General features: G+C 43.5%; 1 protein-coding gene across 1 annotated transcript; it reads left to right on the forward strand.

The window, feature by feature from the left end:
* Positions 1-73: 73 nt before the first annotated feature.
* zfhx2 (zinc finger homeobox 2) lies at positions 74-12,462 on the forward strand. Its single transcript, XM_070985848.1, has 5 exons — positions 74-144; positions 2,292-2,450; positions 3,808-3,868; positions 4,306-8,504; positions 9,337-12,462. The coding sequence occupies exons 1-5, from the start codon at positions 139-141 to the stop codon at positions 9,769-9,771; spliced, it is 4,860 nt and encodes a 1,619-aa protein (XP_070841949.1). The 5' UTR covers positions 74-138; the 3' UTR covers positions 9,772-12,462.
* The last annotated feature ends 302 nt before the right edge of the window (positions 12,463-12,764 follow it).

The following is a 12,764-nucleotide window of genomic DNA, read 5'->3' on the forward strand; positions in this document are numbered from 1 at the left end:
AGAGAGAGAGAGAGAGAGAGAGAGAGAGAGAGAGAGAGAGAGAGAGAGAGAGAGGGAGGGAGGGCAGGCAAGAAAACTTTTCACTTCTGAGGAGCCACGGAGGAAGCGTGTGTGTGTGTGCGTGCTGGAGCGGCGACCATGCAGGTAAAAACGCATTAGCTAATTGCTCCGAACTTAATTAAACGCTATTCGCGATCGGTTAATTGCGCTGATTTGAGCGGCGAGAGTGGCCTGCGACTGATAGAGGATCGAGCAAACGACGGATTGTGCCACATACTAATCGGATCCCTTATAGAAATCCAACATTAAATCCCAAACTTTTTCTGCCTCTCGTCTCTCTCGCTTGCTCTCCCTACACCACCCCCATCGTCGAGGCGACCGCGGCGCACGTACTCCGCTTCAAGTAGCTTTTTTAGCGTTTAATTCTTTCGCCAATTACGGCGCGGAGCTGTTAAAATGATAGTTTAAATGGCCATGTGTTGCACCGTAAGTATTTAAGGTATGGATTTGAGCGCTAGGACGCGTCAAAAGGGGGTCTGCTGGGCGGCGAGGGAGGAGGGGGTGCGAGTGTTTTCTAACACATCTGTAAACGGAGCCCACGTTCATTAATTAAATGGCTTTAGTCCGGCTAGGCCTCAATTTGCGCTGTTGAGCAGCAGGCGGCGGGCGGTGCAACACTAGATGCCCGATTGGCAGCCCACAATCAGAGGGGTAAGGAAATAACTCGAGGCCGAGGTCTTCGATCGAAAGCCTTGTGAGTGTGCTTTCTATCCTGGCTGAACTCAGTCGGTGTACTGAAGCCACACTTCCCACCTGGAGCAGGCAGAGTTTGCGGGGAGTGGAGGCGAGCCAGTTGGAGACAGTTTGAGGAGCGGTTAATTATCTGTGCCTGCTAACAGGCTAGCTAGCAAAGTGACACGACTGTTATTAGCTCAGCCCCTTTTTGTTTATTAATTTAATGAGCGGCCAGCCGTAACGGAGAGCCAGTGGCGAGGTAATGCTGACGCCTGCCCTGTCTTTTGCAGTTTGAGAGAAGTGAGTAGCTATCACTGCGGGGTTATTTTCAGCAAACTAACAGCTAACCAGCATTTCCAGAAACACGACTGTAATGCGACGTTACGGCGGCGGGGAGGGGGGGGGGGGGGGGGGGGGGCTTCTCAACCTAGCTTGCTAGCTAATTGATTCATCTATGGTCGGCATAGCTAATTAGACTGCTCATTAATTAGCCAACTATGAAGAGAGAGACGTCAATCGAGTTATAGCATGGCTTTTAATTACGAAACTCGTGAGGGGTTTTTTTTTTTTTAAATGGTAGTCTGCAGATACAGACTTGTCGAAATCTTATCTGGTTATAACCCCGCTAGCTTGCTAATTGGCATGACGAGGAAGTGAGGATTGGGGCTGTTTTGGTATTTATGCTCATCGGCATGGATTGCTGTCTTGGTCGCATGTTGGATTATGAATCCTTGCTGACTGCGGGGTAAATAAAATCCGGGCTAGTGTTCTGTTTTGACTTCTTTTAAACACGAGAGTAACATTTATTGGATCATTCGTGTCAAGCAAATGCAGTAACGTAATGATCGCAGATCATATTTAATATGTTGGCCACAAGCTCCATCTAATGGTCTAAACATGGGGGATTAGTGGTTCAAGAGACAGTATACCCGCTGTAAACTCTTAAGTAGTGCATGTTATAATTTGTGGTGTGTTCCTCCAGTATATTCTGCTTTAAATACCTTTCATGTGCGCATGTGGTGGCAGATTAGTTTGATGAAAGTTATGGGATGCAAAACGGTATGGAACAATGGATCCTTTATGAGGAACCCATTTGGAGAGTCCAGAATAAAATCTAATGAAAGCAGTAGAAAGACACTTCTTTACATTAAAAAGGATCGTTTAAACAACCAAGTTATTGTGTAGTTTGATATGTGGACAAAATGTCAGGCACTTGGTCGATGTTGAGATGAAGTTATTGCACTTCAAAGACGCATAAGAATGAGATACTGATCTGGGATTAGTTCTTCTGTTAAAAAGGACATGACCTGTGATGACTGGGTTCAAATTGTTAAACACAGGTATATCACAGCAGTGTAGTGCTAGCTAAGGTGTGTAAGTAGCCAGTAATAGTATGCTTTTATATTGGTGGATGCATCTGTTCATATGAACATACTTCCTTATGTCACATTTCCCTAACCCGTTTCTCTTCTCTGTGAAGTGCTTCATACAGCCTCTGTGATACAAAACGACTCCAGAAAGAGCACAATTCTCTAATATCCAATTTATTTTGTCAGGAGGAGTCAGGAGAGACTGTGAGCAGTGAAAGCAATGGGGTGGCAGAGTGGCTGTGCCCCCTGTGCCAAAAAGGACAGGCTGACAGATCCTCCCTGTCTCTGCATCTCACTGAGCAACACAGCGTACTTCCATCTTGTGTTGACAAACTGCTGGACATTGTAAGTATGGCTGTTCAGTATGGACAAAATATATGATATGAACGTCAGTGTCATAATCTGTTTTAGTTCACGAAGGCTTAAATGTGACTACTCTGGGTAGTATTTCAGTTATGTACATGCTGAATGGGCCCACTTGTTGCTGGCTGATGTACAGAGGTTAGACTAAATGTCTAACACTTTGCAATGTTGTTGTTGTTGTTGTTTTGGTGACTCTAAGATGTTGGTTCAACTTGATTGTTATATTTGAGGCGGTCAAGGTGAAGTGGGTCTGAGAGTTTATGCCTGAACTTCTTTAAGTATTGGTAGCAAAAATAAGCGATGTGGCAAGTTCACAACTGCATTAGCAAAGAGGAACAGTGGTCACAAGTAGCACTTATGTTTAAAATGAGTCTTAAAAACATGTTTGAGCTTCACCAAATCAGTATTCACTGCTGGGCCAATGTATTATCATTTGTTTCTGTTGCTTTGACCACTCTCTACCATGTATATTTATTTATAATGGTATATGAGAAATGATTCCTTAGACGGAAGCTTTATTAATCCCCTGGTTTTGTCACTCATACACACTAGGTAAGACATGTTACAGATATGCATTTGGAAGTTTTATTAAACAAAAATGTTAATCTGTTACTGTTCCTATATGTAAATACTGGTTAATAACACATGGCAATAATGTTATTACTATGTAATAACCAAAGTAAGTGCCCATCTCATCTTAGTGTTTTATTCGGCTATTGATTTTCATCTAAACATAATTTACCTAATACATGTCTTGATAAAGTAATAATTATTTGCTCGTACTGGGCTCATATGCACTGATTTCTGTTGAATCTGTTGATACATTAGTAATTAGTGCTTTGAATGATGTGTTGACTGTTAAGGGTGTTGTTGTCTGTTTTCAGGACTTCTTTGTGGAAATCCACTTTTGGCAGTCAGCACTGTAGTGTTAGTGTTCATTATTTTGAGAGTTTGAATAGTAAATTGTTTGAATTTAGCAGTTAACCAAATATGAAAGTATTTGCTGAGTAGCCTTCAAATGTGAAAGGAAAAGTGAGGACCTCGTTGAACATACCATTTGTAATGTGCCCATGACAATTTAGTATGTAAAGTGTTAAGAAAGAGGGAATTTTATTGGTGGACGATTGATCAAAGACAGTGTAATTTATGCCTTCAGGGTAATTTGCAAATTAAAGGCTTGCCAGGGTCGCTATGTGTAATATAACCACACATGTGTCACGCCCAAATGTAGTGCTGCTCAAAAGCGACATAGCACTGAGCTCATCTCAAACCAGCCGTTGCAGAGTTAAGTTTGCTCTGGGAATTCTGCTCACTCTCTCCTTTCATTTTCTTTTACCAGGCTGTTCTCAAACAGGCTGCCAGTGGTGGAGAAGAAGACAAAGGTGCTCAAAAGTCTGCAGGTGAGTATGAAAAATACTTTCTTTTTTTTTTTAATTAATTAAATTAGGAACAGGAAATACAACACTCTAATAACACACATGCTTGCTTTTCTTTGTTCTTATAATAACATTGATTGGTGTATAATTACTTTTTTTTTTTTCAAGCTGGCCAAACCTGATTTACTCCATAAATGGATTATTATAACATTGATCTTTTATGGACTAAAGTGGTGTTGCGCATATTTTAAAGCAATATAAAGGAAAAACTGATTTTGATGGGGAATCAAAGACATGCATTTAGTTGCCCCGAAAGTAGGTTGGGTAGTTGCAGATGGATAAGCAGGCTGACCTGGGCCAATTAAACTGTTAAATTCAGTATGCAAATGTGCACTGCTGTTATCAGTTAGTACTCCATTTATTAGAACCTAAAAGTTAAACATGTGTATTCATTTTATCAGATGCTGAATCTTCACAACTGAAGCACGCTGAAGACGTCAGTTCAGACCCCTGCCAATCTAGTGAGAGTTCAGACGCTACCCAGACGCTTGGAGACAAAGAGATGGAGGAAGAGAGAATAATGGAACAGGAGGGAGGTGAAGCTGAGCCAGAGCCAGAAGAGGAGGGAAATCAACTCACAGGAGCCAAACAGCAAAATGCAACTGAAAACACAGAAATCCCAGATGCCAGTGAAAAGTCAGTTGGTAGAAATGGTGGGACAGCTGAAAATAACACCCGGTCGTTCAAATGCAATGCCTGCCTGGAAACTTTTCCCAGCAGAACTGCCTTGAGCGTTCATTACAACTCTGCATCCCACATTCAGCGTATGACAACAGGCTCTGGAAAACAAGTCGGGGAAAGTGATCCCCAAACTTCCTCAGTTCCTGTCCTGTCTCGGCCATATATATCCAACAAACCCTACCAGTGTGCTATATGTCGAGTCTCTTACAATCACGCCATCACCCTTGAGAGCCATATGAAATCTGTCTTGCACCAGTCCCGGAGCAGAAATGCTGCAAACAGCGCAGTAGCCACTGCTAGTTTGGAAGGTGGCACCACCACTGCTCCAAACACTGTAGTGACCACATCTGGGAGTGGGACCAGTCAGTTAGTTACCACCACCAACTGTGCTGCTCCTGGGACATTGATGGTGACTACTACAAAAGATGGAGAGCAGATTCAAACTTCACCAGTGGCTCCCTCCCTCCTCACCTCCCCTGTGGCCTCAGCTCAGGCAGTCTCAGCCTTTCTCACCCTCCTCACATCTAGTCCCAGCACCCTCTCACAGACCATCCTCCCCTCCCTATTCACGGCAGGTGCTGCTCCTGGTGCTGCCGTGCCTCAGCTCGTGCCTCAGCCTCAAATGGTCATGCCCTTGATCTTGAATGGGCTTCAAGCCCAAACCCAGCAGCACCAAGAGAACCAGCAAGGCCAGCTCCTTACCCAGTGTGTGCCATTCGTAGGTCTCAGCACAGCCCAGCAAGCCCTCCTAACCCAAAGACTAAACAGCTTACAGAACCAGTGGCCCTCTGCAGGAGTCCCAGCAAGCATACAGCCCTGCCTGGAAGAGCAAAAACAGACTATAGAGTGTAAGAGAGAACAAGAAAGGCAGGACAGTGAAGAGACAGTTAAAGAGAAGGTTTCAGATCAAATCAAGGACAGGAATAACTGGACTACAGAGAACATTAAAACAGAGAAGCTTAAGGAAGAGGACAGTAAAGAATTTGCACTTAGTCCTAATATAGAAAGCAAAGTGAAGGTTGAGAATAATGAAGACAATGGGAAGGCACTTAGAGATAGCACAACAGATGGAGACAGCTCGACTAATCAGTTGGACCTGGAAGGTGATAAAGCAGCTAGCCTCAATCTCTCCCCAGCGGGCACAGAGAAGAGCCTCCGCAATAAGAACCTCTCGCCTTCTGCATCTGTTCCCAGCAACTCCAGCCTCAGTCCTGTAAATTTAAACCTTACCCTTAGCCCTGATTCTACTCCTCAAAAATCACAATCGGGCACTAGCCCTTGTGGCTCTCTTGGTACCCCAAAATCCAGCCCGAGTACAAATGCCTTAAATAAGAACCAAACTCGACCCCATTGTGCTGTAATGGGATCTGTTTACCCAGACCTTCCAGTGCTGTCAGAGTTCCAGTCAGAGGTTCTCTGGGCATTCTTTGAGTCACGTAGTGAGGCTGATGCTGCAAGTCCTCCCCATGAGGACTGCGAGGCTCTGGGCAGAGAGGTGGGGCTTTCTGAGGAAGAGGTACGTAGGTGGTTGAGCCAAGCCCGACATGCAAAACAGAGGCAGAGGGCGACAGAGTTAGAACACCTGCAAGGTGTGGTAGGATTTACAAGGCATATCCAAAGTTCTGATAACGACTATGATGACGAGGAAAGCTCACTGATCATAGCAGAAGGTGAGGATGATGCCGAAGCATCAGGTAGTCAGGCAATAGATTTGTCCAGTGCAAGAGGGAAACTCAGACAGAGAGACTTGGGAAAGGAGGGTCAGGGAGATTCCTGTCTAACTTCTGACTCAGAAAATGAGGTGTACACCTCCGTCATTGTGTCTGATGAAGAAAGTCAGAATGGGTCTTTGAGGGAGGGTCCTGAGAGCCCTGCTAAAGATGAAGCACAGTGGGAGGGCCATGGTGATAAAGGGTCTGTTGGAGGAAAGGTCTTGCGCTCCACAACTGTGTTTCTCTCTGATGCAGAGGAAGAGTATGAAGATGAGGAGGATGGAGGGGGTCAGAGGACCAAGAGGAAAAAACAAAAGGGGGAGTTTGAGCGTGATGAGGTGAAGAAGGAGAGACAGGACCCAGATGTGGATCTAGAGTTGGAGGCCCAAGGGGATCCTCCAATTTCACTGTCCCATGCTATCGACCACCCTGAGATGTCCAGTGGTGCCCTCCACTCACTTCCCCTGTCTCTCGCTCCCTTTTCTACTCAGTTCCTCAGCCCATATGTCCTTTCCCTTACTCCTTCAGTGATTGGAGATGGGAGCAAGGTACCAGTCTTTCCTAACCCACCAACTATCACACGCTTCTCCAACTCTCTTCTCTCGCAGTCTCTCTCCTCCCACAACCAGACTTCTCACTACCTGTCCAATGGTGGTGACTGTGAGGCCGCTCTAGACCTCAGCATGGGGAAAAACAACTCAAAATCTGCTTCTTCCTCATCATCTCTGGCTGATAAAATTGCTGCCCAGAAGGGACAGTTGCTCGACGGGCTTGGCCTCAGGCCCACATCTAAAGGTCTGGTAGTTGTCCAGGTGAAGCCAGAATCTGTAACTGCTATGCCCTCTACCAACAGCAGTATGAGTCTGGTCAACTGCAATAACATGACAAAGTCTAGTATTTACATGAGAGCAGCAGAGAAAATGAATGCCACACTATTGGAAAGGGAGCGAGAAAAGGAGAGAGAGAAGGAAAAGGAGCAGGAGCAGCAGCAGCAGAGGAAGTCCAAAGGAAAAAGGTATCGGGACATGCGGCGTTCAAGGACCATCATTCAAGCTGAACAACTTGACATTCTGTATGGCTGCTATTTCAAAGACCCAAATCCTGGGAAACATGAATTTGAACAGATTTCAGAGTGGGTCCACCTTCCAAAGAAGGTTGTTCAGATTTGGTTCCAGAACATGAGGGCGAGGGAGCGGAAGGGTGAGGTCCGATTCATTAGTGACGGGACCCTGGCAGCGGTTGGCAAACCTCTCATCAAGTTTACCTGGCCTCTTTCCAAACCCATATTTTCCAACAAGCCTCCTCCAAATAATACTGGGTGCATCACAACTACTCCAATTGTGCGCACCCTCATGAAGACAGAGAGAGAGCCTGTGAAGGAGCTGGGCAAACTTGCTGTGGTGAAAAAAATAACCCCAGTTCCTATCAAGCCTAAGGAGATTGCTTCCTCTACCACAGTCTCTTCTGTGAGCAGCAGTGCTTCTGCAGTGCCAAAGACCAAGCTCGAAACCACCAGCAACATCACTATGGTCAAAGTTGCACCCAAAGTCAACACCCCAGTTCTTTTACCACCCAAGGATCCGATCCCCATTGCCCCAAGACCAGCCCAGAAACGAAAGCTAGAAGAGGAGAGTGAGGAAGAAAAGACTGATGAGGAGAAAGACAATGAAAATGAGATGGGTCCTGGACCAGGGTCCATTAACCGCATGGTGCCCAAGGTGCCCACAACTCCCATCAACAACAGGCCTCCTGCAGCATCAGTGGTGCCACAAAAACAGAATGGGCTCAACTACTGGACTCCCAAAGTCCCCATTAAGATCAACACTCTATCAAGAGAACAGCTGGCTCTTCCCACACACACGCCTCCTCGTACCATTCCCCCTCCTCCCACCCCCAGCATTGCGCCAGTCAGCCCGAATACCCCCAGCTCTGCCAAAGTGGCCAGCCCCTCCACCCCGGTCGTAGCTAAATCAAGCCCAACAGAAAGCAGCTTTCTGCCCCACTCATCCAGCCGCAGGCCACGCACGCACTTGTCCTGCTTACAGCTGTCCATTCTGCAGTCCTGTTACGAGACCTGTGCACACCCAAACGCCATGGAGTGCGAAGCAATCGGCACCGAGCTTAACCTGCCGCTCAAGGTGGTGCAGATCTGGTTCCAAAACACCAGAGCTAAGGAGAAGCGCTGGAGACTGCAGCAAGAGAAAATGGTAAGCTGACAAGTAGTGTATGACAAGTATAAGTCTTAGATACAAAATCACAATATTGTATACAGTAAGTAAGAGTGGTATCATTCACAGCAAGGCAGGTCACAGAGAAGAGGAAATGTCTTTCTTTTTTTTTGTTATTTGTTGGCATCACCTTCCTGCTTCGTGCCTTTATTGTAAGACTGGGCAATAATTTGATGTATGCTGAGCATCAGTGGAATCACAGTGTGATGGACTTATTGTTTTACAAAATTTAAATTAAATTAGTGACTTCAAGCTAATTGTAATTGTCACTTTTCTGATGTAATGCGCAACTGCTTTGTGTGCATTTAATATTTAGATGCAGTTTTGCATATATATTTACCATATCGTGATAAAAATCTGTCAAACTTATGCTTGTTAATATTGTGAAATTGCTTTGAACTCTAGTGCTCAGTGCTGCTGTATTCAAGTTATTCTTTTTCCTCTGAAAACAAAGCGTGTCTGAGCCAGGAATACACTGCAGTTGACATTTTGCTATTTTACCATAGTTTGTGATTTTACTGTAACAAAAGTATATAGTAATTATGTGGAGTACTAGTATTACTTAGTTGTTTTTGGTACTCAAGAACATGTTTTGCTATCAATAAAAATAAGTATATCAGAACTAAATATCACTGTCAAAAAGACAGAATTGCTCAATTGTGTTTTTAACAATTATATGGAGAGCTTGAATATTAGTGTGATGATTCACTCAAACCTGTAGCAAAATTTACACTTTAAATGATATGACATTACACGTATTCCCTCTTTCCCTCTCTGGCCCTGTCTGTCCACCCCACCTTCCCATACCCAGTCTCCTCTGTCAGGTGGGAAGGTGGACGTGAGTTCAGGAAGCTACCTGCAGTACAACGCTCTCAAAGCCAATCGTCCCATCCTGCCCAAACCTGTTCAACTGACAGTTACTGAATCTCCAGCACCCCCAGTGGCCGGCCAGCCAATGCCAAAGGAGACCCTGACCGGCCGCTGTGATGCCTGCAATGTCTCCTTTGAATCCCGGGCTGCAGCGAGGGCCCACGTCTTCTCCCCACGTCATCTGGCAACCCTGAGAACCACTAACTTTGGCCAGCCGACAACGCTTGTCAACAAGAATGGCACCGGTAATGGTGGACCTGGCAGTGTTGTGCCAGTCTCACAGGTCTCTCATTCCACTCCAGTAACCAGTTCTGGTGCTGGTTCTGGAGGGGAGATGGTCATTGAGTCACCACCAATGGCGACCAGCAACAGTTAAAAACTCAGATCAGGATTGGTCTGTACACTGACGATTCTTGGACCCATTTGGGCTCCTCAGATTTTAATAAACAAATTTGAGCACTAATCCTCAAAAACTAATATTCTTTAGTTTTTGAAGTTTGCTCCCCCTGCACCCGCTATCCCTTGCTCAACTTTCACTGACTCAAAATCCGTTAACCTATGGAGTTCACCTGGATTCCAGTACAATAGCAGACTATTTCCATGCTGCTTCACACTTAATCAGTTGCTGTTTGATAAGTGATGAACACATCTCAAGTTTCCCTCGATCCTCACACACTTTATCCAAACATTTTTGGTCCTAAGCCTGTGGTTATATATGACCTTACTGCAGTGACCTTCCTATAATTTGTAAAGGCACTCAACTTGCCATGCTTGAACTATCCTTCCCTAAAGACTGATGCAAAAGTGTTCCCTCTTTGGAAGTGGCCATTTGACGGTAGGCCCGGAAACACTTTTTGGGATAATGACATGAAAAATTCACATCAGTTACTCCCAGTTTGCTCCTGTGGAATTGTTTTTCTCATGCCTACTTTCACTTTTAGAGCAAAGACGGTTTGGATATAATATGACTGGACTGGATCATTGGGAGAGGAAGAACTGTATTGACTGTCACCTTTTTATTTGCTACAGGAGTGTGATCTGAAGAGTGTTGTGTCCACTCATTTGGGATATAAAAAGAGGTACTTTAGAGAGAATAGGGCTGTTGAATTGTCCCCATTTACATGTTCATAGTTTTCATGACAATCCAAATAAACAGGGCAAAAAGTGAGGCTGGGGAAAGTAGAATCTTGGCATACCGCACTTTGACACATTTTACATTGTTTGAAATGTTTTTAAGCATTCTAATGCAAGTGTCTTTTTATGGAAAGATACATTGATGCATGTTGGATGCCTTAATATAAATCACATGAAATAAATTGATTTTTGCTAGTGGAATGGAACATGCTTTAGGTGTGAGCATAATATTGTGCAAGAAGCAGACCTGGGTATATAAATGAAGAAGAGCTATGTTCCAAAATGTTTTTATGTCCATCTTTGGGGGAAATCTCTGAATGTCATACTCTGTATCTAGAACATAGCAAATCCTGCCTGTAATGTTGTCAGCATTCTCTTGGCCAAGGACTATAATTACCAACTATCTTGTTTTTACAACACATTTATTTGATCCTGTGGATTTCACTTTCCCTCCAAACGGTGTATGTCTCATTTTGAAATGCAGCTCTTCAAACTTGCTGGGGGAGGGGTGGGATAAATGTTTTCACCTACTGTAGGTGTGTAAGAAATATGACCGCCTTAAGAAGAAGCACCACCAGGTATATAAATTCAAGCCCAGGTGATCCCCGTGTAATGTTTCGGAATTTCTTTCATCCTCACCTGGCACAGAGGGTCAGACCGTTTTTGTAAATTTATGGTTTCCTTTGCCATGAATACTGTGCATAAGACAGGAAAATTAAGTACTCATTTTATTTACTTCAGTATTTATACAAATGACAATAGAAGCAATTAAAAACTGGTGTAACAGATTTTTATTTAGGTCAAAAGCCAAGCCTCTAGAAATGTTAAGAGAACAGGGCTTAAAATGAGCTGTTTGCCAGACCTTGTTTTTTTCCCCCTTGTTTTGTTCAGTTTTGATACAGAGTTACTAATTCTGATAATGTTTGAGCTGTGAAATGAGATCTATTATCTGGAAACCATGACAAGGGAGAAAGTTGGGTATACTAGTATCCCTAAGGGACTAACGGATACTCAAATCAAGGAAGCAAATTGGGAAACATTAAATGTGTTGACTGAGAGCTAATAAGATGGTGCTGTGTTGAAGGACACATAACATACTAAAGATGTTTTCCTTCAATTTAAGTTGTATATTAATGTTACTATTGATAGTTTTAACAAAATGCAAAACTAAAACGTGAACTTTTGTAAAGAAATATATTAAAAATAACTGATATTCCAAAGTAATCCTCCCTTTGCTTTCTGTCATTCAAAAACCAAAAAGCAATCTTGAGGTCGACAGAGAGCAGGAGAGGTGTTCGTAAATGCAAACTGTAAAGGACATCCCACGGCTTGACACTTGCACTAGTCCACAATTTTTGCACAAGCTACAGACATTTCAAATGAACACAGCCATTAACACAACATTAGGAGTCACTTGGTGTGGTTTTTGAAACAAGGAGGGTTACAATGTCCTTTTCATGAGTAATAATTTGTACTCCTGTTGGAAGCTGTATCTTGTGTGTAAAGCAAGGACTTGAGTGCTTTAACTTCGAGACTGGGATTACACACACGCACACACACAGACACGGTGTTGCACTGTCCAAACTAGATAGGTTTTTATGGAGATCTGCTTTTTATTCCCCTTTCTTTCATTGTCACTTTGATTATCACTATTGTTATAACTGTACTACTACTTATACGATTTATCATTACTACTCATCACTGTTTTTGATTATTATTGATCCATAATGGTTTTAAATGCCACCTCTCTGCTCAAAAACAGTATGGTATTCCTATGAATATTGAACAATAATAGTGGCAGTGTTGTTAAGAATTGTTAGATTTTTGATTAAGCTTATTTTTTCCTCCTCACTTGTACCTGCCTTTTTGTGTTTGGTCTCCATTATGCTTTCTTTGATATACAGAAAAAAGAAATAAAATCAGTTGAACAACAAAGTATATCTCTCTGATTATAGTGCTGTTGGGCCATTTTGTTCTATGTGTGTGACACGGGTTTAAATTATTATTATAAACATCGTATAATCTGAGGTGTCATGAGTGGCGTTCTCAAACAAAGGTCACACTGGGGAGATAATTTATATGGCACATTCAAATGCGCCTGGAATTAATTTGCTGAACAATTGGCTTTGCCACTCTTCTTACGACTGACAGAGATATGATCGACAGAAACGAAATCCAATTAAAGCCAGGAATGCGATTTGGGAACCGGAAAGCTCTGCGCGATCATCCAATAGG

The sequence above is a fragment of the Chaetodon trifascialis genome, chromosome 18, assembly GCF_039877785.1.
Source record: "Chaetodon trifascialis isolate fChaTrf1 chromosome 18, fChaTrf1.hap1, whole genome shotgun sequence".
NCBI lineage: Eukaryota > Metazoa > Chordata > Actinopteri > Chaetodontiformes > Chaetodontidae > Chaetodon > Chaetodon trifascialis.

What these genes read in the sequence shown, in the direction of transcription:
- zfhx2 (XM_070985848.1), top strand. An exon ending in TTGACAAACTGCTGGACATT is followed by an intron (nt 2,451 to 3,807) that starts GTAAGTATGGCT and finishes TTCTTTTACCAG; the next exon opens with GCTGTTCTCAAACAGGCTGC. An exon ending in GACTGCAGCAAGAGAAAATG is followed by an intron (nt 8,505 to 9,336) that starts GTAAGCTGACAA and finishes TCCCATACCCAG; the next exon opens with TCTCCTCTGTCAGGTGGGAA.